This window comes from Carassius auratus, chromosome 1, assembly GCF_003368295.1.
Source record: "Carassius auratus strain Wakin chromosome 1, ASM336829v1, whole genome shotgun sequence".
In the NCBI taxonomy this organism is placed as follows: Eukaryota; Metazoa; Chordata; class Actinopteri; order Cypriniformes; family Cyprinidae; genus Carassius; species Carassius auratus.
Genome location: NC_039243.1, coordinates 34,341,597 through 34,363,572, shown reverse-complemented (window position 1 = coordinate 34,363,572; position 21,976 = coordinate 34,341,597). Strand labels below are relative to the sequence as shown.

At 41.0% G+C, this 21,976-nt stretch overlaps 1 protein-coding gene across 1 annotated transcript in view; it reads right to left on the bottom strand.

Annotated features, from left to right (window-relative positions):
- The window catches only part of LOC113108623 (zinc finger protein basonuclin-2-like), a 128,865-nt gene extending 109,196 nt beyond the window's left edge, over positions 1–19,669 (bottom strand). The window contains 1 exon segment of the mRNA XM_026271847.1: positions 19,165–19,669. Coding sequence (XP_026127632.1) covers positions 19,165–19,167 — 3 coding nt within the window. The 5' untranslated portion in view covers positions 19,168–19,669.
- Positions 19,670–21,976: the final 2,307 nt, after the last annotated feature.

Genomic DNA, 21,976 nt, shown 5'->3' with positions numbered 1-21,976 from the left:
CATCATTACTCAGCACACAAGACTTTGGTTCTTTGGTTCTATCCCTCCAATCAAAGTCCATGGAGCCAGTGTGTTGATGTTTCATTGTAAATATAATGTATCAAGCAATTTAATCCAAGTATGGGAAAATATTAAAAATTAATTTCGTGTTCCGATTATGATTGAAAGTATAATTGGCTTGAAGAAACATAAGGATGACTAAATGGTGGCATTTTTAGGGGAACTAGCCCTTTAGATTGCTAGAACCACAACCAGTTCTGAGGATTTGTATTTTTTCATTTATAACATCAAACACCTCCATCATATTTGTTTGTCCTGCTTCTTTCTTGGGACACTCATCCCGAGCTTGATATCCTTCGGTGTTAGTGACTCCAGCCAGAGAGCAGGGACACCTGGGATGATCTTTGTCACATGTTCTTTCATTCAATCCCGTATGCGGCTCGCTAGAGGATGATGGGACGTCGAGTCCATTATGAATCCACACTGGGAGATAATGAAGTGTGTTCGGTTAGGAGCGCTCCATGAACTCAGTGCTTCAATTATAGTTTCAGAAAATGATTTGCAACGTTTAATCTCCTGTAAAACCACCTTTAGAGGTGTGCTTGCATTTGCATCTCCCCTGGTTTCGCACCAAATCATTTGGAGCTCAAACAGCGAATTAAACAATGCAGATGTTGGACTGGAACAATATGCTCACGGCGTGCTCCTGCCGAGGAGGCCGCGAAGACCCTGTCCACGGTCAAACGGAGCCCCCACTGACCCTCAAATTACATTTCTCCATCGTTATTACCACTATAAATATCACTGCGCACACTTTTATGGCTCTTGTTATCGTCTGCATTATTCAGCGTTCAGGACTTTTGAATGATCTTATTGTGTAAGTGCGCATGAATGCACGGTTACAGCCCTCGTATTTATTTACATGTGTATGGCTCGTTCGAGTGCTTGTTTTATTTCGCTTTTTTAATGAGAAACAAAGTGCTGGCAGTGGAGTAAATGTGACTCAAGCCAATAAAGCTGATTGAATAAAAGCAGATGTCTGTCTGCAATTAAAGCTCTTTTCATAAAATCAGCTCCATGCCAAACGGCCCTTTGATATCATCTGTGCTGGAAGAATCGACCGCCATATCTGGGGTCCAGGACGGAGGACATGAAAGGGTTGTGTGTCAAAACCTCCTGTCCTGGCCTCCACCCTCTCTAGAACTTCCCTCACTAGGTGTCTGAGCTTGTAAGACCGGGTGACTAAAGTTAGGAGGGAACTGAAGAGGGTGAGTCACTCACGAACCAATCAAAGACATTGTGTCCTACCCAGAAAACAGCATCAAAAGAGCACAGAGAGACGGGGAGGTGTTCCGCGAAAGCGAGCAAAATGGCATGCGGAAAAAATGGCTGCAAATTATGCATATTTTACTCTGACATTCAATGCTTCCAGACGATGTGTTTCAGAGCTGTCCGGTGGAGCTAGTGAGGGGCTGTGGGCATATGAGGCTCTAATGACGGGCTTGCATGGTTAACGCATCCTTTTAGCGCATTGCGACTCAAGTGGGTGGAAGTGAGTTAAGAGCAGGAGCGTAAAGGTAATTGAGTTGCAGACCTGACATACACGTTTGAGTGACAGCTAGTGCCACGCTAACACTACAGCGACGCCAAACTCTGGCCTTTCAGAGCATCAATAAGGCCCCGCTGAACACGTTAGGAGGAAATGAGTGCCTCTCCTCTCACATCTGTCAGCCGGGACAACACAAGAGGACGTTGTAGAAGACACGATTGGAGGAAGATATGGATAAGGGCCGATTTGTGACAATCGTGTCACCTTCAATGTAGAACGCTCTGTACTTCAAGCAATCAGGACGCGCGACACCTGATGGACAGATACAGGGACACGGATCAAACATATTGAAGCCGTTCCTAGCTGTGCTTCCAGATATTTGAGCCAAAATGCATTGAGTCTGAGAAACAAACAATGCCTTGACAAATTGGTATGAATAAGTCAGGCGTTTGCCTTGTTCAGATAAACAGTCCTCACCAAAACACACAGCTGAGATGCTACTGGTGACCACAGATCAAGCTATCACAAGATGATTTTCCAGCTTCACATTTACAAAGAAATATAAGTCAGTGACACATGAGAGTGCCCACTATAAAGATAAAAAGACCAGTTCTTTACAAGGCATTCTTTGGCTTCTCGTTGGTTTCATGTGGTTCTGAAAAACTGACACCAGAAACATTATTTACACTATTCTCACAAATGTTAAACTGAATGGCTGTGGCTTTTTCTGTTGTTGAAATATTATTATTGTTCTATGAAATTATAAAATATTGTTACAAACTACTTCATAAGATTTCATTTCAACTATTAACTTTTCTGAGGCTTTTTATTCACTATGTTATTAGAAATAAATATGAGCAAATGTGTCCAAGATCGAGAATACAATTTATTAATAATAGTCATATTAATAAAAACTAAAAAATGAATGCCATGGCTTTGACTCAGATACATTTCATGAGCTTAAATGTATTTTATATTCAAAAATGAGCTGAGGCGAGTGAGATTCGGTTGTGGTAAACCAGGAAGGATCAATAATTCTACAACTGCTGAGAAATGGATGGACATTCCTCGCAGGTTGTTGGGTAATTCTGAAGAAATGCAAAACAAATAATGTGACAGTGATGGTATTCGAGTTTTCAGTATACACGAGTGTGTGAGTGTGTGTGTGTGTGTGTGTGTGTGTGTGCTTGAACGAGTGCAAAGCTCTTCCTCCGGTGGCGTCTTTAAGAGGGGGCTGGTGCATTCCTGCTTCTGGACTCGCTCAGGGTCACTAATCCCCTGCAGCTGTGTGTCTCTGAGCAGCACAGCCCTGTGGAATAGATTTCTCACTGCCTACAATCTAGTGATACATGTAAACCAGTCGCTGCTTCCTCTAATGCCCCCTCCTTCCACTCTATCCACGAAGACTTGAGTAAGAGTTTCATCTCTCTTATTATCCAGGCTATGCTCTCTTTCCTACTGAGAAACAGAAAAAAGGCTTAAGCTTGTTTTCTGGCCTTGACTTGTCTAGTGTTTATTTCATTAGTGTGCATTATTTAGATGCTCATAACTGATCATCAATTTTTTAAATATAGGTTTGGTTAAATATGAATTTTGCTACACGGCAGTGTTGAACTACATTGTAGTTGTACTTGTAATTTCTATTTGGGGTTTTCAATTAACTTTTTACTTTTGTATTTTTAACATCATATTTGTTAATGTTCACCGTGATAGGAAAAATGAAAAAAAGCACAAGTATGAATTGTATTTATTTTTCTTCTCCAAACACAGGAATGTTTTCTAGGAAGGGTAATAAGTGCCAAGTTAAGCTGTTCCCAATGACATCGGTGAGAAGTTCAGTACAGTGTTTTTTATTTTATAGAAATACTTTTGAAGAACCACTGATAATGATTTACTCAATTTTAGATTTTTTTATCAAGCTCTAAGTGCATAAATGCATCAATTATTTATAAGAAATTTTCTCGGGGCCATTTCATAGTGGTACAAAGTTTCCATCTGTTTTCCTTATTTATTTATTTGTCTTGCTATTTTAATGGAGCTATTGTTTAACCATTAGAACATTATAAATGAACCATTAAAGAAACATTTTAAATACAACAAAACACAGTGTTGTAAATTAGTAATCATTTTATGAAAAAATAAAAAAACTACAAGCCTTATCTGACAAACCAAAAAAAAAAAAGAGGAAAGACGGCGGACAGAAGTGGACTGCTCGGCTGGCACACTAACCCCCAACCCCCCAGCACACATTCCTGCTCAAGACATCAAATCGGGAAGATGAGGCAATAATTCAAATGGTGACAATGTCAGGTTAGGGGGCTCTTCTCAGGAATGTCTCCTGTACAGACAAGATGTGGTTAATAATGTCAGACAAGAGAGGGAGCACATTAATAAAGTGACCCGTGGTAGGAGCCCTCTGTGTTCCCTGCACCGGGCTCAGAGGTGTATCGCAGCAGCTGGTATGTGGAAGGGCAGTGAGGACACTAACCAAAACAAACCTCACACAGAGAGCCCTTCAAACGAGGGAACGCTACACAATCCCAAAAATACTCTTTTGTCTTTGGCACATATCAGCTCCAAAGAATACTGTTTGCCATGCAGGGAAATTCTCAGAGTTTTGGCTCAAACACATGATCACCTTGGCTGAGGGCATCAGAATTATTTTTTTTTTCAAGCAATTTAAAAAACGTCTACGAACACCAGTTTTTAGAAACAAATACAAGCCTCCCATAGTAGTCCCATCTCTCATTCTCTCTGTTAATTTGTTAAACTTCCACATGAGAAATCACATCAGAGTTCTAAGGAATGCAAATGGAGCATTTCCTGATCTCTTCATCATGTCCTCTCCCTTTCTAAACTCCGGCCTTTGAAAAGGCCCCAAAGACGCTGCCTCATCCGTCGTCCAGGGGACTTCCCCTACTAGACCTGCCAAGAGTTTCCAAAGTCGCGCCTCCACAGCGAGTCAGAGATATCCATCTGTGTAGACAGGTATGTCGCCCCCACACACATGTGGATGAGATGAAGCACGAATGAGATGACTCACAGTGACTCTCAATCTCTTCCTTTTTTTCTTTCCATTCTCTCTCTCATTAGGAACCATGAGCACTGCTGCTGATTGGTAAACATGTTGCAGTTCTGTCACCTAACTAACTCCCCAGAGGAACCGGAGAGCTCTCGGTGCCGGAACTGCTGGGAATAGTGCTGTACCATTAGAGCCTTTTAATTGACAGTTTGTTGAGTTTTACTGCAGGGTCGACTGATTTCTTAGATCACACAACATCCTACTTGAGGAAGAAAAGTGCTTTCACTTTTCTTCCAAATGCTTCCCTCTCACCATTGGCCTTTGAAAGTCTCTTAAGACAGAAAACTATCCCATTGTCCTGCCGAGTTGTGTCTCAGAGGAGGTCGGGAGGGAGAAGAACACATGTGAGACTCCGAGTTAAACCTTGTCACACCCTAATCGTAATAGCTCTGTGTTTTTTCTCTCACTATGAGTGTCAGTTTAAAGAGAGCTCTCACAGTCAGCACTGACAATGCAGAAGTGAAAATTCCCCAAAAGAGAGCCGAGGGTTTTCTATGTCATTCGTTATGAGAAAAGTTTATAACGGTTTTGATGCTTGGCCCCTTTGCGTGTATAATGGTGATTCAGGTGGTCTTGAAACACTTCCAAAGAAAGAAAAGAGTGCTCACAGGGGGAGGGAACAGTATCTTGTGTCCAGCACTTGAAACTCCAAGAGTCCCTCTTGAATAAATATCAGACACTGTACATCACACATGCTCCAACACACACATTCCACCACAGTCTCTCATTTGTGTCGCAACACAACAGCTTCTGCAGACAAAGGCTTTCCGCTCCCTAATAGTTTAGCACTAACGGTCCACCCCGTAACATCTTTGGCTTTTTCCTTACCATACGAGGGCCCTGTTTTACTCTCCCACCAAAGACAATCATCTTTCTTTTGGCAGTGGCCTACAAAGTCTCTTCCAAGTGGGACACCTCTGTTATTCTTCACTTCTTAACATATGGGGCCAGGACTAAAGAGAAAGTGTGACTAAACAGGCTCATGTCTTTCTTTGACCCCCCCCCCCCCCAATCGTCCCGGCTCTCACTACCGCCACTCCCCCCGTCCAGATGCATCAGACCTCTTATCAGCACAATGTGTTTCTACTTTTCTAATCTGCATAATTTATTAAGGTCAAAAAGAGAGACTGGGGAACAAAGCCATGTACAATATTATGTCTTGGCTTTATGGGTGTTGTTGAAATGAACACCATTGCCCTGAATATATCACACACAGCTCTCCCCAACCACAAAAACTGTACTGGTACAGAAGGAAAAACACGGGGAGTGATGGATTGCTGGAAAAGTGTGGAGGTGGGGGGTCACAGGCTTTGTGTAGCTTGCAGCTCAGCTATGCAGAAGAGTACCATGGGACAATGGTACCAAAGAAGACTTAGAGGAGACCTGGGAGAGGTCTGACTCTGGAAGAGAGTGATTAAATCGCATGGGTAACCTTGGTTTTTGCAAAATATCAATGTATAAAGTCCAGTAAGTCTGGTCGAATGTAGTCAAGAAAGAAAGAAAAAAACCTGGATCATTTCATGTTGGACAAATATGGCTTGATTGGGCAATGGTAATTAAGGCCATTAGAAAACTGCAGATGTCGTGACTCACATGAAGAAATCATATTTTGCCCTTGGAGTCACAAGAATATTAGACTTCAAACTGAGCACATACCATTTCTATCAGGGCAGAACAAATACGTTATTAATGGGCAGGATATTTTTTGACAAAAAAGGTATTTTTCTTCTCTGAACAACAGAAGAAAACATTTTCGTCAACTCATTTGTGTGGAGTTATGTGTCCGACAAATGGCAAAGTAAATGTTCCCTTTTACTGGTAAAAGCAATAGAAGATAAAATAGCTTGCACACTCTCGAGCTCAAAAACAAGCCACTGAATATCTGCAAATTACTCTGCTTGTTGTGGAAGCCAGCCAATCAAAGGTATGCACTGAATGGACAACATCTGCAGGAACACATTTTCTGAAGGCGAGCGTTTCGGAGGAGGAGGGTCGGGAGGGGGCTTCACCCAAGAGCATGGTGGACGAGGTGGGAGAGCTGGACATTCCTGCCTGATGACAGCCGTCACAGTCACACACAGGCACAGGAATGTTCAGGGGGAGAGGCCAGGACCTGAAATGCGCTGATGGATTAGAAAAAAAAGAAAAGACAGAACGAGAAAAAGAGAAAAGAGATAAAAAGAGAGAGCGAAGGAACCAGGAAGAATTTCACTGCAGCACTTTGTTACAGCTTAAGGCTGATGTACCGGGAGGGCAATGGGATCTGTAATTACTTACCCCCCCCCCAAGCAATAGTAGCTTCAGTTTTCGCATTCGTACCCCATACCCTCACCTCCCTTCCCTGTCGTACAGCGAGGAGAGAAGATCGCCATAACAACATCTGAAATGATCTCATGGAATGTGTCTAGTGGCACTGGAATAACCTGAATATGCGCTCCAGATGTGTTGGCTGTCACGGAAAGAGTAAACACATCTGATGGACAACGAATGACTGAATGGCCTCTCGGTCCACCCCCGGGGAGTAGACAGAGGAGGGCCGTTACGCTGGAGAAACAGCGATAGAGTGAAAGAAGGAAGAGAGAGAGAGGGATGGGGCACGAGGGGAGCGAGGGTGAGAGAAAGGCACCAGGCACCCTGAGGACCCGAGCAGCCTTACAGGCTGCCGAAGAGGCAGGAGCACTGGGCTTGATTGTTCCCGGCCTGTCCCTCCTCTGTGTGGCCTCCGAGGGGCTCCTGCAACCTCAGCAAATTTCCGTCTGGCACAGACCTGCGAGCTCCTGGGAGCAAACTGAAATATGAACTGCAGGAAGGCAGGATGAGGGAAAGAGAGAAAAGAGGGGTCTGGGATGTGTTCGGGGCCGTCCAGATGGTGGTCGCAACTGTAAAAAAGACATCAGCCAAGTCGAAATAGCATGTTTGTGTGCACTCGAATGCGTACACACTAGCAGACATCTGTTCATCTCTTGGGGATGAGTTCTAACTCCTTGTCTGTTGGTTTAGTGGAAAAAGTGTTGGAACTTCTGTGAAAGCCTAGGGTAAATGATTGGTCCGTGCTACTTGCTATGTGATACTTCCCTGTAACATTATTATAACCAGTGTTGGAGCCTGCTGAAGTTGTTTCAAACAGAACCACACACACACACAGAATAAAGGAGGGGGGCTTTAAACTCAAGCAGACTACTTGAGCTCAGGCTCTGCGGTAGATCTGCCTTATGTTAAAGCATACGACAGCTACTTAAAATGTGAACAACCTAATCCCTGTCCAGTACGTAAACACAGATTTGTTTGGCTGGTTTTACAAATTTTGTGTTACACACCCTGTGCATCAGGTTGTTGTGCCCCAGGTGAAAGGGACGAGATATCAGCTATAGTTTCCAGATGTTACCCTTGTACCCTCGGATGCCAAACTGGTTGTTTATGTTTGATAACACACTACAGATGCATCTATCCAACAATAATGCTCTTTGAGTGTAGCAAACCTGGCCTGATTTTGATTTGAAAATATATTTAAATTGATGAAGTGAAGATTATATGTAGTAGCTTTACGTGTAAGCATATGTATACTGTAAAAAGTGGTAACCTGCAATCGTTACCTCAAAGAGCAATTTCTGCCTTATATAACTCATACAAATCATTTTTTTGTGGTACACATTAATTTATATAGGTTCAGTTAAGTTTTTGTGTGTGTGTGTGTGTGTGTGTGTGTTGCAGCTTGCATAAAGTGTCCATATAAAGCAGGTTTCACGCAATACAGTTTTTCTGTAGATTTCAAGAGTCAGTGGTATGGACTCTCTCTGATCCTCCAGTGACTATATAAAAAAGCTTGAAATCAACAGTCAAAAATCGTCTAGTATGACAGCTTCTTTATATAGACAGTATAATCCACTTCGATTTTCAGATATACTGTACACTTGTGAACTACCCTAAGAACTTCCCACTCAGGGGATCCTCACTGCCATTTTAACTGTATGTTCCACTTTGTTTTTATGGACAACCTTGACCCCTCAACTTTGATTGACAGAGTGAGCATACTCTTATGTACACTTTAGTCAGCTCCATATACCACAATGCAACCCGACCGTGACACCACAGCAGATCACACTTAAATTTACTCCACGCTACATAAATCTAGTATATGATAGATTAATTAATTAGAGATATAATATATATTATAGATTCTAATAATATATTTTATACAACGGCATGCATACAGGCCAAAAAAAATAACAACATAAACAACAAAATTTAAAATAGCGTTTATTAGGGCATCATTAGGGCATTTCCACCAGTAGTGGGTACTGCAGCATCGTAAGCAGTGACGTACATTTGAGTCTGCAAAACGTAGGGAAGTTAGCCAGGAAAGGGCATAAAATTTTTTATTGGAACAGAGCCCAAGTCTTTCAGCAGGTGGGTGTTAACACCCGCAGCGACTCAACTCCTTGCTGAGTTAATGGCTCTACCGACCCAAAGTCAACTTACGACATGTTTGAAATTATCAGAGGAAGTCAGTGGTGTCAGCTCTCATTGTCTTGGCAGTGACCAATAAAGAACTGACAAGATCCTGTCCCGCTGCTCATCCTAGTTTTCTACAAGGACAAACACTGCACACACTGATTTTATTATATGATGATGGTGTAACCAAACACGAAGAAAGAATAGACGGTGTTTTATGAATTTCATAATTTTTTCTCAGTGAAGCTGTGCATAGATGTATTCTTCCCACAGTAAGCCTCAAAAGGTTAAACACACATTCATTCAGTGGTTTTTGAGACAGAGACGCTATAATTCCCAGAAGTCACAATGTGCAAGCAAGAAAAACAAAAGCAGTTTGTGTCTCCGGAATCCTCCAGAATCACTTAAAAGTTGGAGACCTACCATCTTGCTGTCAGGCTGGGATTGGGTTCACCCTCAATGCACCAATGCACATCTCGCTAGGTTTAATGAACTAAGTGACCAAACTGCTGACACGCTGTCAAGTCATGGCACATGAGTGAACCTCCTGATTGTCAAGGTGATCCACAGTAAACTCAAGCACAAACCTGGTCCGCGAGTTTGACAGCATCACAGCAAACTGACAAAAAGGCATAGCTTTTAAACAAAAAAAATGCACTTTAGCAGATATAGAGAGAGAGGGGTTGTGAAAAGATTGTGAAGATGCCACTGCATTCTTTTTGCAGTGCTGTTTAAGCCCACTTAAAGATATGTTGTTATCTGGCCAATAAAATGTAATTGGAGCTAATTATACTGCTGATTAGCCTAATTAAAGCTTAGCTTATCCACTTAAGGATTAGGGGCTAAAGTAAGCCTTACACTGATTATAATGTGAGTGTGTTCAGAAATCATAACTGTACAACTCCCTGGCCTGCCCATGAGACAGAGTCCACATTAAATCACATGACTGCAAAGCTGCCAGAGGCTACACAGGAAACCTGTAGGTGACGGCAAGATTAAAAAGACTCATCCGATGCAACCTACTGACAGATTCAGAGTTGGTCATAGGGATTCATAAATACATTTGCATTGTGGTTTTTGCACAGCCAAATAACATGAAACCCATCATTTAAAGTTGAACATTTCTGAACTGTTTACTGTAGGTTTCCAAAGAAATGTAATCTCTCAGACGTCCACTTGGTTTGCAATCACGTCCCTCTAGACTGTAAGGAAGTCGTTTGTGTACTGTATCGTGTTTTATTGGTTGGGTCTGCACTCTTCTTGTCTTGTATGAATTCACAAAGGAGATCATTAGCTGGGACACAGAGACAAATGCTGGATTAAATTCTGTGGAACACTGAGTCTGAATTGTTGTTGAATGCTGTCTTCTGTTTACCACTTTAAAAGGCTGAAGTCACTCAACCTTCTATGGAAGTAGCCAAATGTTGTTCAGTGTATCAATAAGCTTTTTTTAATGTTACATAAACATTTTCTAATGTTGGGTTCCAGATAACAAAATGTTCTTAAATCATTTCCAACAATGACTTCAGCCCTTTACATACGGTAAACTAGATTGGCACTTGATTCCAGAATATTGCCATCAGACTGTCAGAGAGCTTGCTGTTTGAATGCAAGCTGGATTTGGAATGGCAAAAAATTCAATCCAAGCTCATATCAAGACCTTTGTAATATTACTGGGACCAATGAGCTTATGACTGTCCTGCTCTCGCTCGCCATGTACATGATATTGCAAAATACATAAATTGATAGGATAAACTACTAGCCAAGATGGGCCCACAGCACGAATCATTGCTCTCTCACTCCAAAGTCTAATGGTTCAGTGATCGAACATTAAAAACTTTATTCCAGCAGATGAATACAGATAGCTATCCAGTGCAGCAACTGATGAACTGCTTCCTTTTTAATTTTTCCACTGCTACGTACATAAAAAATAAATACCGATCACGTCTTGATGTTGAAAATGATCTGCGAGTAGCTCTATCCACCATCAGGCCACGGATAAAGCTTTTGAGCTCCCCAAAAGTCCACCCAACCCATTGAAAGGTAAGCCAAAATGAATTTGATCCATAGCAAATATAGTTAAAATATTATGAATGGCTTAAATCAATTTGTTTTGTTTATTGTTTGTGTATGCTATGGGGTCTTGTCGTTCTTACATTAGGGGTTGCTGGCTTAAAATTCTGAGAACCACTGCCTTACACAATACAATGGTTTTCGAGAGGATACCTCTTGCTCTGGCATTGTGAATGAATGAATGCACATGCAATGTCAGAAAACTATCAGTGTGCTGAGCCTCAGTGAATACCAGATTATAGTGCCATTTCAGTTTCCGTGGCTTCAGGTAGACATCAACTGCTGTTTATTTGAAGTATCCCATTATGTAATGTAGTCTTGTAGCAAGCCATTCAGCTGCAACCCTGCTTAAGGGCACAAAGACATGTTTGCTGAAGAGCAAGATGACCAGCACTGGTTTAATGTTCTCTCCAAGCTCGATGGCCTCTGAGATACAGTGTTGCACCCACACTGATATGAAAGAGGACATGGAAAGATTCTAGTGCTTTATGAAGAACTCTGGCCTAGTCAAGTTACCACGGGAGGAAAGAAATGGACAAGCTGAACAACTCAAAGGCTAAACTGTAACATATGAAGTTAGATCTTCCGTGACAAAGGAAACATCTCTGGGGTATGCTTTGTTTTTCATTCATCATTGCATCCCGCATTGCGTTCTATTGTTTCTGAGTATACTCTGAAACTCATGTTTGGGACATGCACACTACAACCACCTTCTTTAAACTTCTGAATTAATTTTTCTGTTTTTGTTGTTTCCCTGTTGTTTAATCAGCATTTTTCTTTGCATAGTAAAAAAACTGAGGCAGAGATCTTGAGTATGACCACCCAGAGGACCAATCAGTGGACAAAATCCTGGTGAATGCACACTTGTCGTTGTTTAGTTAAGGCACACAAATACACACAAGTGTAGAAAATGTGGGCTGCACTACCATTGTTAAACTCTTTCAGCCCCAAATTTGAGTACAAAATTCTGACCTGAAATATGTTTTTTGTTGTTTCCTCCTTAATCTTCTTTTGTTTTTATTAGAATTTTGTCTTTTTGTGTAGTAACAAAACGTGAACATTGCCACTATTCTGCTAGCATTATTGTGTGGCGCTCCAAACATGCTACATTTGCTCTGAGCTAATGCACTCTACAGGCTAGCAGGACTGTGGCTGGACAGAAGATGCCAGAAGCTTTGATGTGGGAGCCGGGGGAACTCCTGGACTGCTTCAGCTAAAGCTTCACAAAGACATGCTGGATGAAAGCTACAAAGGCACTATGCTAACATACCAACATGCTCTTAACATTTAATGTGGGCTTCCTGGCCAGCAAGATCTGAGAAATGAACTTACATCTTGCATACTTGCAAACAGGTATAAACTGGTATGAAAGCCCCGTTTTTAAGTTGAATGATATTTGATGAAGGTCCTTTGGCCTAAAAAAAGCAAGCGTTTTAGCAGCACTTTTTTTTCTTTTTCAAGTCAAAAGGGCAGCTGAAATTTTCATAGGCTCATAAAAGAGGCCTGAGGCGCTGGAGTGGAACAGAGTGGCGTTTACATGTGAAAACAGGAACGCAGGGCTTGCTCAGACGACACCGCTGAAAGGGGAAATCATACAGGGTGTCACCAGCCAAGCTACTGTACTAGCCAACCCTTCCATTAGCCGCTTATATACAGAAACAGAAACTACAGGCTCACTTCAGCTGTAAATAAAGAGGAAAGTGACTCTGCCACTCAAGATACTTTGTGTTACATGGTAAAATTATTAGGGCTCTGGAAGCATCTAATTATGAGTATTTATGACAGGGTGCTCCAGTCTGTAATAACAGCTTGTGCGAGTGGCACTCTTTGCGTCTCACTTCCCCTTCGTTCTCTGTGTCTCTGCGCTGTTATTTAAGTGTATCTGAGTGAATTCAAAAGAACAGAGGAAAATCCAGGTATCACAGTCCAGATCTGAATATATTATTAAGACACCCCTTTTTGGTGTTTTAGCACATAAACGTTTAATAATACACATCAGTAAACCCTTTACAATGAGTGCTCCTTAAACACACATAAATGTTTCTACAGCACAGTTCAGTGTCCTAATCTCTAAGCTCAGAGCTACTGAATAGAAAGGCTCCTTTCATAAGTTTCCTCAGACACCAGCCACACAGGACTGGCCACAGGCAATCCGACTTAACCAAGGACAAACATACAGGCAGGAGAGCATTTCTGCAGACCTCCTTCATCTCTGTTTGACATGTGCTGACTCTCTGCTCCATTAGGACATGAATAAAGCCTTCCATACAGAGACAGAGCTCCAGATCGGAGCTGTACTGTATGTTCACAGGAAGGGTACACTGACTAATCCATACTCATCCCTGCTTCTGCCCCTGAGACACAACATGCTTTATTAGTCTGCTGCCCCTCACCTGAGGCACAACCAAGAGAGATATTTGACCAAAACCACAAACCCAATAAGAGAATATCGATTAGCAGCCTTCACTTCACTATGGCACACGGTTATATATCTATAAAGAAATTAAAAAAGTGTCTCATAGCGGGAAACATTCGGAGGGAGGATCCTCACTAGAGCCCGAGCTGTAGCTTTCGTTCGGGTGCTGTTGGGTTACTGGCATCTAGCAAAGGAGAAAGAAAGAGAGGGCCAGGAGAAAAGACCTAATAAAGAAAAACGGCTTTATTGCATTTCTCCCCAAGGCTTTCCAGGTAAGATATTAATCTTTACTGTAGTTTGGAAATTCAAGAAATTTATTGGAAACCAACAGTTGCTTAACAAATCATTCATGTTTATGGCTATACGTGATTATGTTTAATCATTGGATGAATAGCAGGTTACAGTTCGTGTTAGTGGCATGAGTTATAATGATGCCACCATTGTCATAAATCTACACATCCTCCAGAACGGCTCAGAGAGAAAACAGCAATCACATGGGAGTCCATGAGCACTGACCGTACCTCCAAACATCTGTGAGAGGACTTTCATGTGCTAAAGAAAAGCATATTATTCTACAGGAGTAGCTTCAGTAGTCTTTTAACATTAACGCCAAAGACAACCTCACACTGGTCGGCCGATTTAAGAACTTTATATTGGCCCAAAAGTAATGTCAAGTTAAAAGTTTAAAACGCTGCTTTTTATTTCCCTTAGTTCAAGGTCTATTCCAATGCAAATTAAGCTCAGAACACAGTATTTGTGGCATAATGTTGACCATCATATAAATACATCAAGTGTAATGCCTCCAAATGCTTCTATACGTTTAATTCAATCTTGTGCTCTATGATAGGAGCCACAGTATAACCAACACTGTCCTATTAAAAGGAATCAAAATTCTTCTCCACACAGTTCCTGGAAAATAAATTTGCAGTAATGATCTGTTGAGGATTATTTCATCAGTTACTGAAGTCTTCAGGGTATAAAACAGCTATCAATGAGAACAGGTCAGAAGCAAGAGTGTCACCAATGTGAGCAACATGAAATGAGGAGCTAAAAGTCTGATGAAAATAGTTAAAAACTTCTCAGCTCTTCGCAATAAAACGCAGTCTTATTAAAGCTTTGAGGTGTGACGACTGATACGTGCCCCAATTAGCCAGTGAGCACTGATTTCAGGGATATAAACGCAGTTCTAGATGCAGAGGTACATTGCTACTTGTTGCTGTTTTTTTTTTTTACCATACAGAAGAAGAGAAACACGTGTGTACACGTCCGTCCTGTGAGCGCGGGCGTCCCGCTCTCATCTAGACACTAGTTAAAAACTGAATTTGTGCGCTAACTGTTTGTGTTAGCAGTAACCCCCCCCCCCCCCCCCTCGCTGTGTCCTCCTCACCCTGCTCTTCTGCTCTTCACTGCTATCAACATGTGGCACATGTCCTTGACACACTCAGCAAACTCTATCCACGGCTCATTTCCCTCTCTCTCCCTCTCTCTCTCTCTCTCTCTCTCTCTCTCTCTCTCTCTCCCTCTCTCTCTCCCTCTCTCTCTTTTAATATGAGGTTGCCTGGTAAAGAAGCAGGAATCTAATAATGGTGACAGTGGGGCTGTTTTGTTATTGTTCCCTCAATCTCAGACAGAGAGGCCTAGCTGATGTTAATGAAACTGATAGAAAGAAACAACACGGAATAAAAACATTAAAATAAAATAATATTGATCGTATTTTAGATACAAAGCAACTACTTATTCAAGAAATACACAAATAATCTGTGCTAAGGGACTTGATGTGAGAGTCAGTGTGTGTGTGTGTGTGTGTGTTGGTATTCTCTACATTACACGGATAGTAAAAGTACTACATTTTGACCTTTTTGGTCCCTATAAGGAAACAAGCGTATACATCATAAAGAATGAATTTTTTTGAGACTGTAAAAATGCCTGTAGTTTTGTGTGAGGGGCAGGTTTAGGGTTAGGAGATAGAAAATACAGTTTGTACAGTAGGAAAACCATTAAACCTCTGGAATGAACCCATCAAACATGGAAACCCAACATCGGTGTGTGTGTGTGTGTGTGTGTGTGTGTGTGTGAACATGTTCGCTCCCCCCACTGCACAGATGCTGAGAGGAATTTTGCACAGGGTTCTCTGATAAATGCTGAGGTCACAGAAAGAAAGAGAGCGACTGATGAGACGAGGGGACGCATGTCTCGTCTTGTGCACCGCTGCTGTGACTGCATTAGTGGAATGCTCCAGTCACATGAAAGAGCTCTCAGAGACACGGCTCAAAGCTGCACTGTCCCTCGCTCCACACACACACACACTTCTACGCCATTACTTATCAAAACACCTTAAGAGTATATACGAACTCAAAGCTGCACTTTTAGAGTAAGTAGTTAGTAACAAATAAAACAAAATGTTTCCTAACATGTCTGTAAATTGAAAATAATAATAAAAAAAAACACCAGGAAAAGGGATTATTAAAACACTAGGAATTTAGGATTTTCATAATGTGAATTTATAAATGTAACATTTTAAGATCTTCAACTTTACTAACTCACTCGATTTACTCCAAAGAGCTTCACTCATATAGAGAAGTTAAAAAAATGGAAGAAGAAATAAACAAAAAAAATGAAAATCGAATAATACAATTGTTGTTTATTCAGCTTAGTTGCAGAGAGGAGAGAAAACATGCATTTCTAATGTGCACTATATATAATCCATCGACTCTGTGCAGTTCTGGAGGATTTATTTAAGACCTAGCACTTATCTTGTCATATCTTATTTCTTTCAGCGCTCCGCTCCAAGCTCGGTCAGAAGTGACACTTTTTAATCAAACCTTTCCTCAGACCTCAAAGGGTCGCTAAACGGGTTTATCCCTGTTCTTTTTTATTAAAAGACAAATGCACTTCTGGAAATCCCATTGTTTCCTCTTTTTCCAGCACACTCTGTACGACACAATGTGAAACATCTTATTCTGTAGTACCTCCATATAAAAAATAAATCAGCCACAATAATCATACACCTCCCCACTGAGTACTTTAGTTACTGCAAGGCTTCTGGTTTGTGCGAGCTCGTAGATCCACAACATCCCCGGCCCAGCGCGCTTCACTCCACCAACAGAAGTGAATTATTGTCTTAGTTCTTTAAGAGAGCGGAGGTTACCCTTAAACTATCATTTCCTCAGGTCATCAATCCAGGTCTAGCAGCTGACACACTCCAGCATTTCTGTTTTACCTCAACATTTACTGATAATCCACAACAAAACACACTTGGCTGTGAATCACAGCAATACCACTTTTTTGCGGAAAAATTTAAATATGCTATTTTAATTTAAAAAGTGTGTGTTGGACACTTTGCTGATGTTATTGTGTGCATACAGCAGAAACATTTCATCATTTCTGAGATGTCTCTGGTACTTAAAACCTTTCTGTTGCATTTCTTGATGTTTCAAGAAAAAACCTGTATTTTATTTAAAAAACATGTTTCTTGATAACTATACATTGTGATATTGCATTAGAAAATACAGAGTGCAATTCAAAATAAATGAAATGCTTTGAAATAATCTCTGCATCTGTATGTGTAATTGTAGTTGTTCTTTAATAGTTTTTCTACCAAACAGAATATGATTAAGGTATAAAATGGATGTTAACATAATTGTATAGAGTTCATTTAGGCATTAATAGCTCTTTAAGGTAGGAATTGCAAGTTACCATTGTTTATAACAATATACAGCTGGACAAAGGAGAAGAAAATGCCTTTTCTAACCGTACAAATGTATTAAACGTCACAAGCAATTTAATTAAGATTCTGTGCTGGGTGCTCTCGCTGTTTCTCAGGTGTTGTGACACACACATTACAAAACAGTCTGTCTATTTATTATTGTTTTTATTATTATTATTATTATTAAATCCTAGATTTCCACTCGGAAACTGAGCATTTTACATGCCTCACCAACACGACTCACTGAGAGGCTGAAGAGAGCAGTGTGTGTGTGTGTGTGTGTGTGTGTGTGTGAGCAGGCGGAGGGTCAGAGAACACAGGGCTAAATGGACCTGCTCTTCATTAAGACGATGTCTCCGGGGGACGTCACTAGGGCTACCTGTCCGTGCGCTTATTGAACCGTCTAAGCATCATCTCTCCTCTCAGTCTCTGCCCGGGCCCCTGGAGAATCACACCAACACAGCTGACAAGTTCAGCCTTCGACTGCGCCGTAACATGAAAGCAACTCTTGGTTTCACCTCCTCCTTCCTTCTCTCTCACACACCCTCTCATTACTCCCATACTCCTGCCCTGGACCTATGCTCTTCCTTTCCTTTTCTTTTTCTAGGAAAAGAGGAGTTGAGACTGAGAAAGACAAAGAGAAAGAAAGAGACGGAGAAAGGGGGACATAACTGCGTTTGACTCTTGACACGGACCAGATGAAATGTTAAGTGTTCAGACAAGTCAGGAGAGCCGTGCAGATAAAAGTCATCAGATGACACTCTTGGAATGCAAATTGTCATTCTTGACCGCAGCACTTTTGAACAACTGTTCCCCGTCACAGACAGCCGCTGAGATTAGGACCAAAAAAAAAAAACCCTTATAAAAACCTCATAAAACCTGAAGTAAAGGAACAGGAGATGTTTTTCCTCTGATTGTATATATTCAGAGATATCTCCTCTTGTCTCTGTGTTCTCTGAGACTGAAATGCCTTTACAAATCACTTTCTCTTTTCAGCAAAATTAAAGCAATAAACGGTAACACACACAGGAAAAAATAAAATAAAAAAACATAATAGAAATTATATTTTTTTACTAACAGGTTACATAGGAATCTGTAAATTATCTTTTTAAATGTTTGCATTTATTATACTGCTCAGCTGAGAAATGTAGAAAAACTACATTCAAAATAAACCATGATGAATGCTGCCTATAAAAATATCATAACACTTTTTTTTTTTTTTTTTTAAAGAAAGAAATTGAGGGCTGATTCATTTTATCTTATAATTCATAAACATCTGGGTGAATACATTTTATTTGATTTGATGATAACTCATTGCATGTTGCTTATTATAAAGAATACTTAGGATATTATTTAAACGTTAGGATTTGTCATCAATTATATTAGTGCATGCTATACATTTCTGTTATAGTTGAGTTAAAGCACAGATGATGTGGACGGATTTTAAATGTGTTTATAGTGTCAACGATTTTCACGTGACCCTTATCATTTTGATTTATTTCTATATTTATGTTTTGATGTGCTTTTACTCAAAAGGGACTTGTGCACTCCTGAAGAGTGTTTATTTGAGAGAAATAAAGCACGAGTCGAGTGAGATGAGCGCAATCCCCAGGTAAAGCTGTCTGTGTTTTAACTTTAGTTTGTGAATATGCTGAAGGCGGTTGATTTTCTGATTAAAATGCCCAACTAACACTTTGGATAAACTTCAGTTAACTGAGTCATTAGGAGAGAGAATAGTTCGTCTATTGTTCACGCATATGTTTCTGTGGTTATTAAAGTGCGCGTGAAGCTCGGTTCGAGGCGCGCGCTATACATCAGATAATGTTTGCTCGTGTCATTAATGAGGTTTATGGTAAAGAGTGCATGTGTCGATAGCTCAGACTCACCATTTCTTCATATTGTGTGAATGGCAGAATGAAGTTCAGTCGGCTCTCGCCCTCATGTGGGGGACGCGCTCCTCTTCCTCTGCTCTTCTGTGCGCCAATCTCTCTAAACTCACTCAAAACTTTATGTCTGTCCCCTCACTTTTGAACCGATAGTGTTATTAGGGAGAACGTCACCGGCAGTCATTGGTCGTTAAGAAGAGAACCAGACTGGTTTTAAGAAGCGCAGCGCGGTGGTTCTGGCTCTCGTCCCCCGCGTGTGAAGCGTCAGAAGCCCGCCGCTGAGAGAGAAGCGGTGTCGGTGGATCCAGAAGAACAGCGCGGGTTCCGCTGCTCCAGATCCGCTCGTGTCGGACTCTCCTCCGGGACTGGAGCGGGACAGAAGTGGGTGGGAGGTTTGAAGCAGCGGGGTAAATCTCTGGCTGTCCGGGAAGAGAAAACTGACTGTCTTACTCACTCCCGGCTATTTCTTCTGCATAGTCAGCTCTCTCTGACTGCTGCATTACATCCGAACGAACATGCTCATATATTTTAGTCTAGTGTAGGCTACTTGCTAGTGCATTATCTTCTAGCGTAGTTGATTTTAGTCTGTTATCATCTTGTAATTTGGGGTAATTGTCTCCTAGTATATTTAGGTGTTTATTATCTTTAAGTAAGTTCAGTAATAAATTGCATTTAAGATTAGAGTATTATAAGTTCATATATTTACTGGTATATTAGCTAGGAGTTTTCTTTCTTTTCCTTTTTTTTTCTTTTTCTTCTGCTAGCATTGTTGGTGTAAACCCTGAGAGACTTTAGCTTTAAAACATGTTATGAATAGAACTATGTTATCAAACTTCAAAAAATCCTGTAGACACAAAACATTTAACTGTTTTCATTCTATTTTTTTTTTTTTTTTTACATTTCTACAGACTCTGAAAAAAAAAAGAACTGAATAATAATAATACTAATAATAATAATACCAATAATAACTGGGCTTTCATAGCAGTTTTCTTGAACAGTATAATCATGTCCTAAAGCAATGACTTTATGACCCATGGACAGAGCTATCATCTGTAATTCTGTGTGAATCAATGATTTTGAATCAGATTTTTGTCCTCGTTCTTAATATTTGCTTTACATTCATCAGGCCCTCTTTTAGCCCCTTTAATTTCACTTAATGCAGAGTCCCCCTAAAAAACACACACACACACATCACTAAGATACTTTCCTTTAGAGATGTTTGAGGACACTGATTTCCTATATATCTCCCAAACTTGTGTCCCCAGACTGTCTGAACATAGCGCTTATAAATGTTTAATTATGGACTTGTTTCTTTTTTTCCCCTCAGCGCGCACAGAGCTCGATTCTCCAGAGTGAAGGCTGAGGAAAGTCAAATGACAGACTTCTCCTTTGGACCAATAGAAGCCCCTAAATCCCAAGGCAGTCATTTTGATCAAGCTGAGTGCCTACAAGCCCCACTCACATGTTTGGTCAAGAGGTAAATAATAGATCAGGGATTAAACTTGTGTAGAATTTGTTCCAGGGTAACAAGCTGCACACTCCCAGGATATGCATATTCATCTGATGTGCAAGGCCATGGCAGAGTAAATACCATATGCCCGGTAGTTAGAGAGCATAAATCCCTAATTAAATGAGATATTACTGTACATTGCTCCCTGATATTTATTAACAGAAGACAGAAAATAGACCTTTAAAGAATTATGAGTAGTGGTAATGTTAGCATGGTCACGTGGGTTCGGTTTTCTGCAAGTAATTCAGCATTTGATGTTTGATGCAACTTCTAGCTTGTAGATGTAGCATTAAATAGCTGTGAAATTTTTATCCATTGCATAATCTTATGACACATTTTTGAATTTGTTTGATTATACTGCATGAAATGAGCTGAATGCAGTCATTTAAACATCATTGCCATCTTCTACGCAAGTCCGTCGAGTTATGAATTCAGCAGCTCGACTCCTTTATTTGCTAAAGAAAAACATGACATTACAGCAGCCTTCTTTCTGAAATCAGCTGCAGAAAGCCACTTGTGGGACCCCAGTGCAAGTATTGGTTGATGTCAGACCCCTTCCAATTGTCTAATTACTCAAAGGGCAGTTGATGATGAGCTATTGAACCTTCTACCGGTTTTGGTCCATTGGGACGGCCATCAGCTGTCATAGACTCTGTGTCTGTTCGATAAATGCCACACGTATTTCCTGTTTATGGGCACTGAGGAGAATGTCAAGCTAATGGAGTCACTCAACTCAGGAGAAGAGGCCAGGCGTGCTTCGCTCTACCCTCGCCATACACCCTCAATACAGAAGGCTTTTTTTTACCATTGATCTCTTCTCTTGCGTAAACTTTCCACACCCTAGAAGGAACATTGATTCGCGGTGGAAAGAAACAAAGTATGTATTTGTTAGCTATACGCTTAATGCCATAGTTTCAGAGGATAATGGCCGTGGACACCTCTTTGCACACATGCATAAGCATAAACAAAAACAAAGGAGTGAAAAGGTTCTCTGTGTTTGCCAGGGGCTTACATTATTTGAGCTGCATGATCCTCTCGGGGGAAATCTGATACAGCCTGTAGGGGAATCACTTCCCAGCTTTTTTCCCACAATTCAACAGAGGCACATGGGGCAAGCACTGCTCCCTCCACCCTGCTGGCTCCCTTTTCTCCCCACATCGCCCACAGGAAGAGAGCCCTTGTATCAATCCCCTCATTATCCAAACCCACTGCCTGCTGAAGACAGTTAGAAGGTCATCAGATGGAGCCAGAGACTCATGCACAGGGGACAAATGCTCAACAGTGGAGCCCGTCCTGGGATGC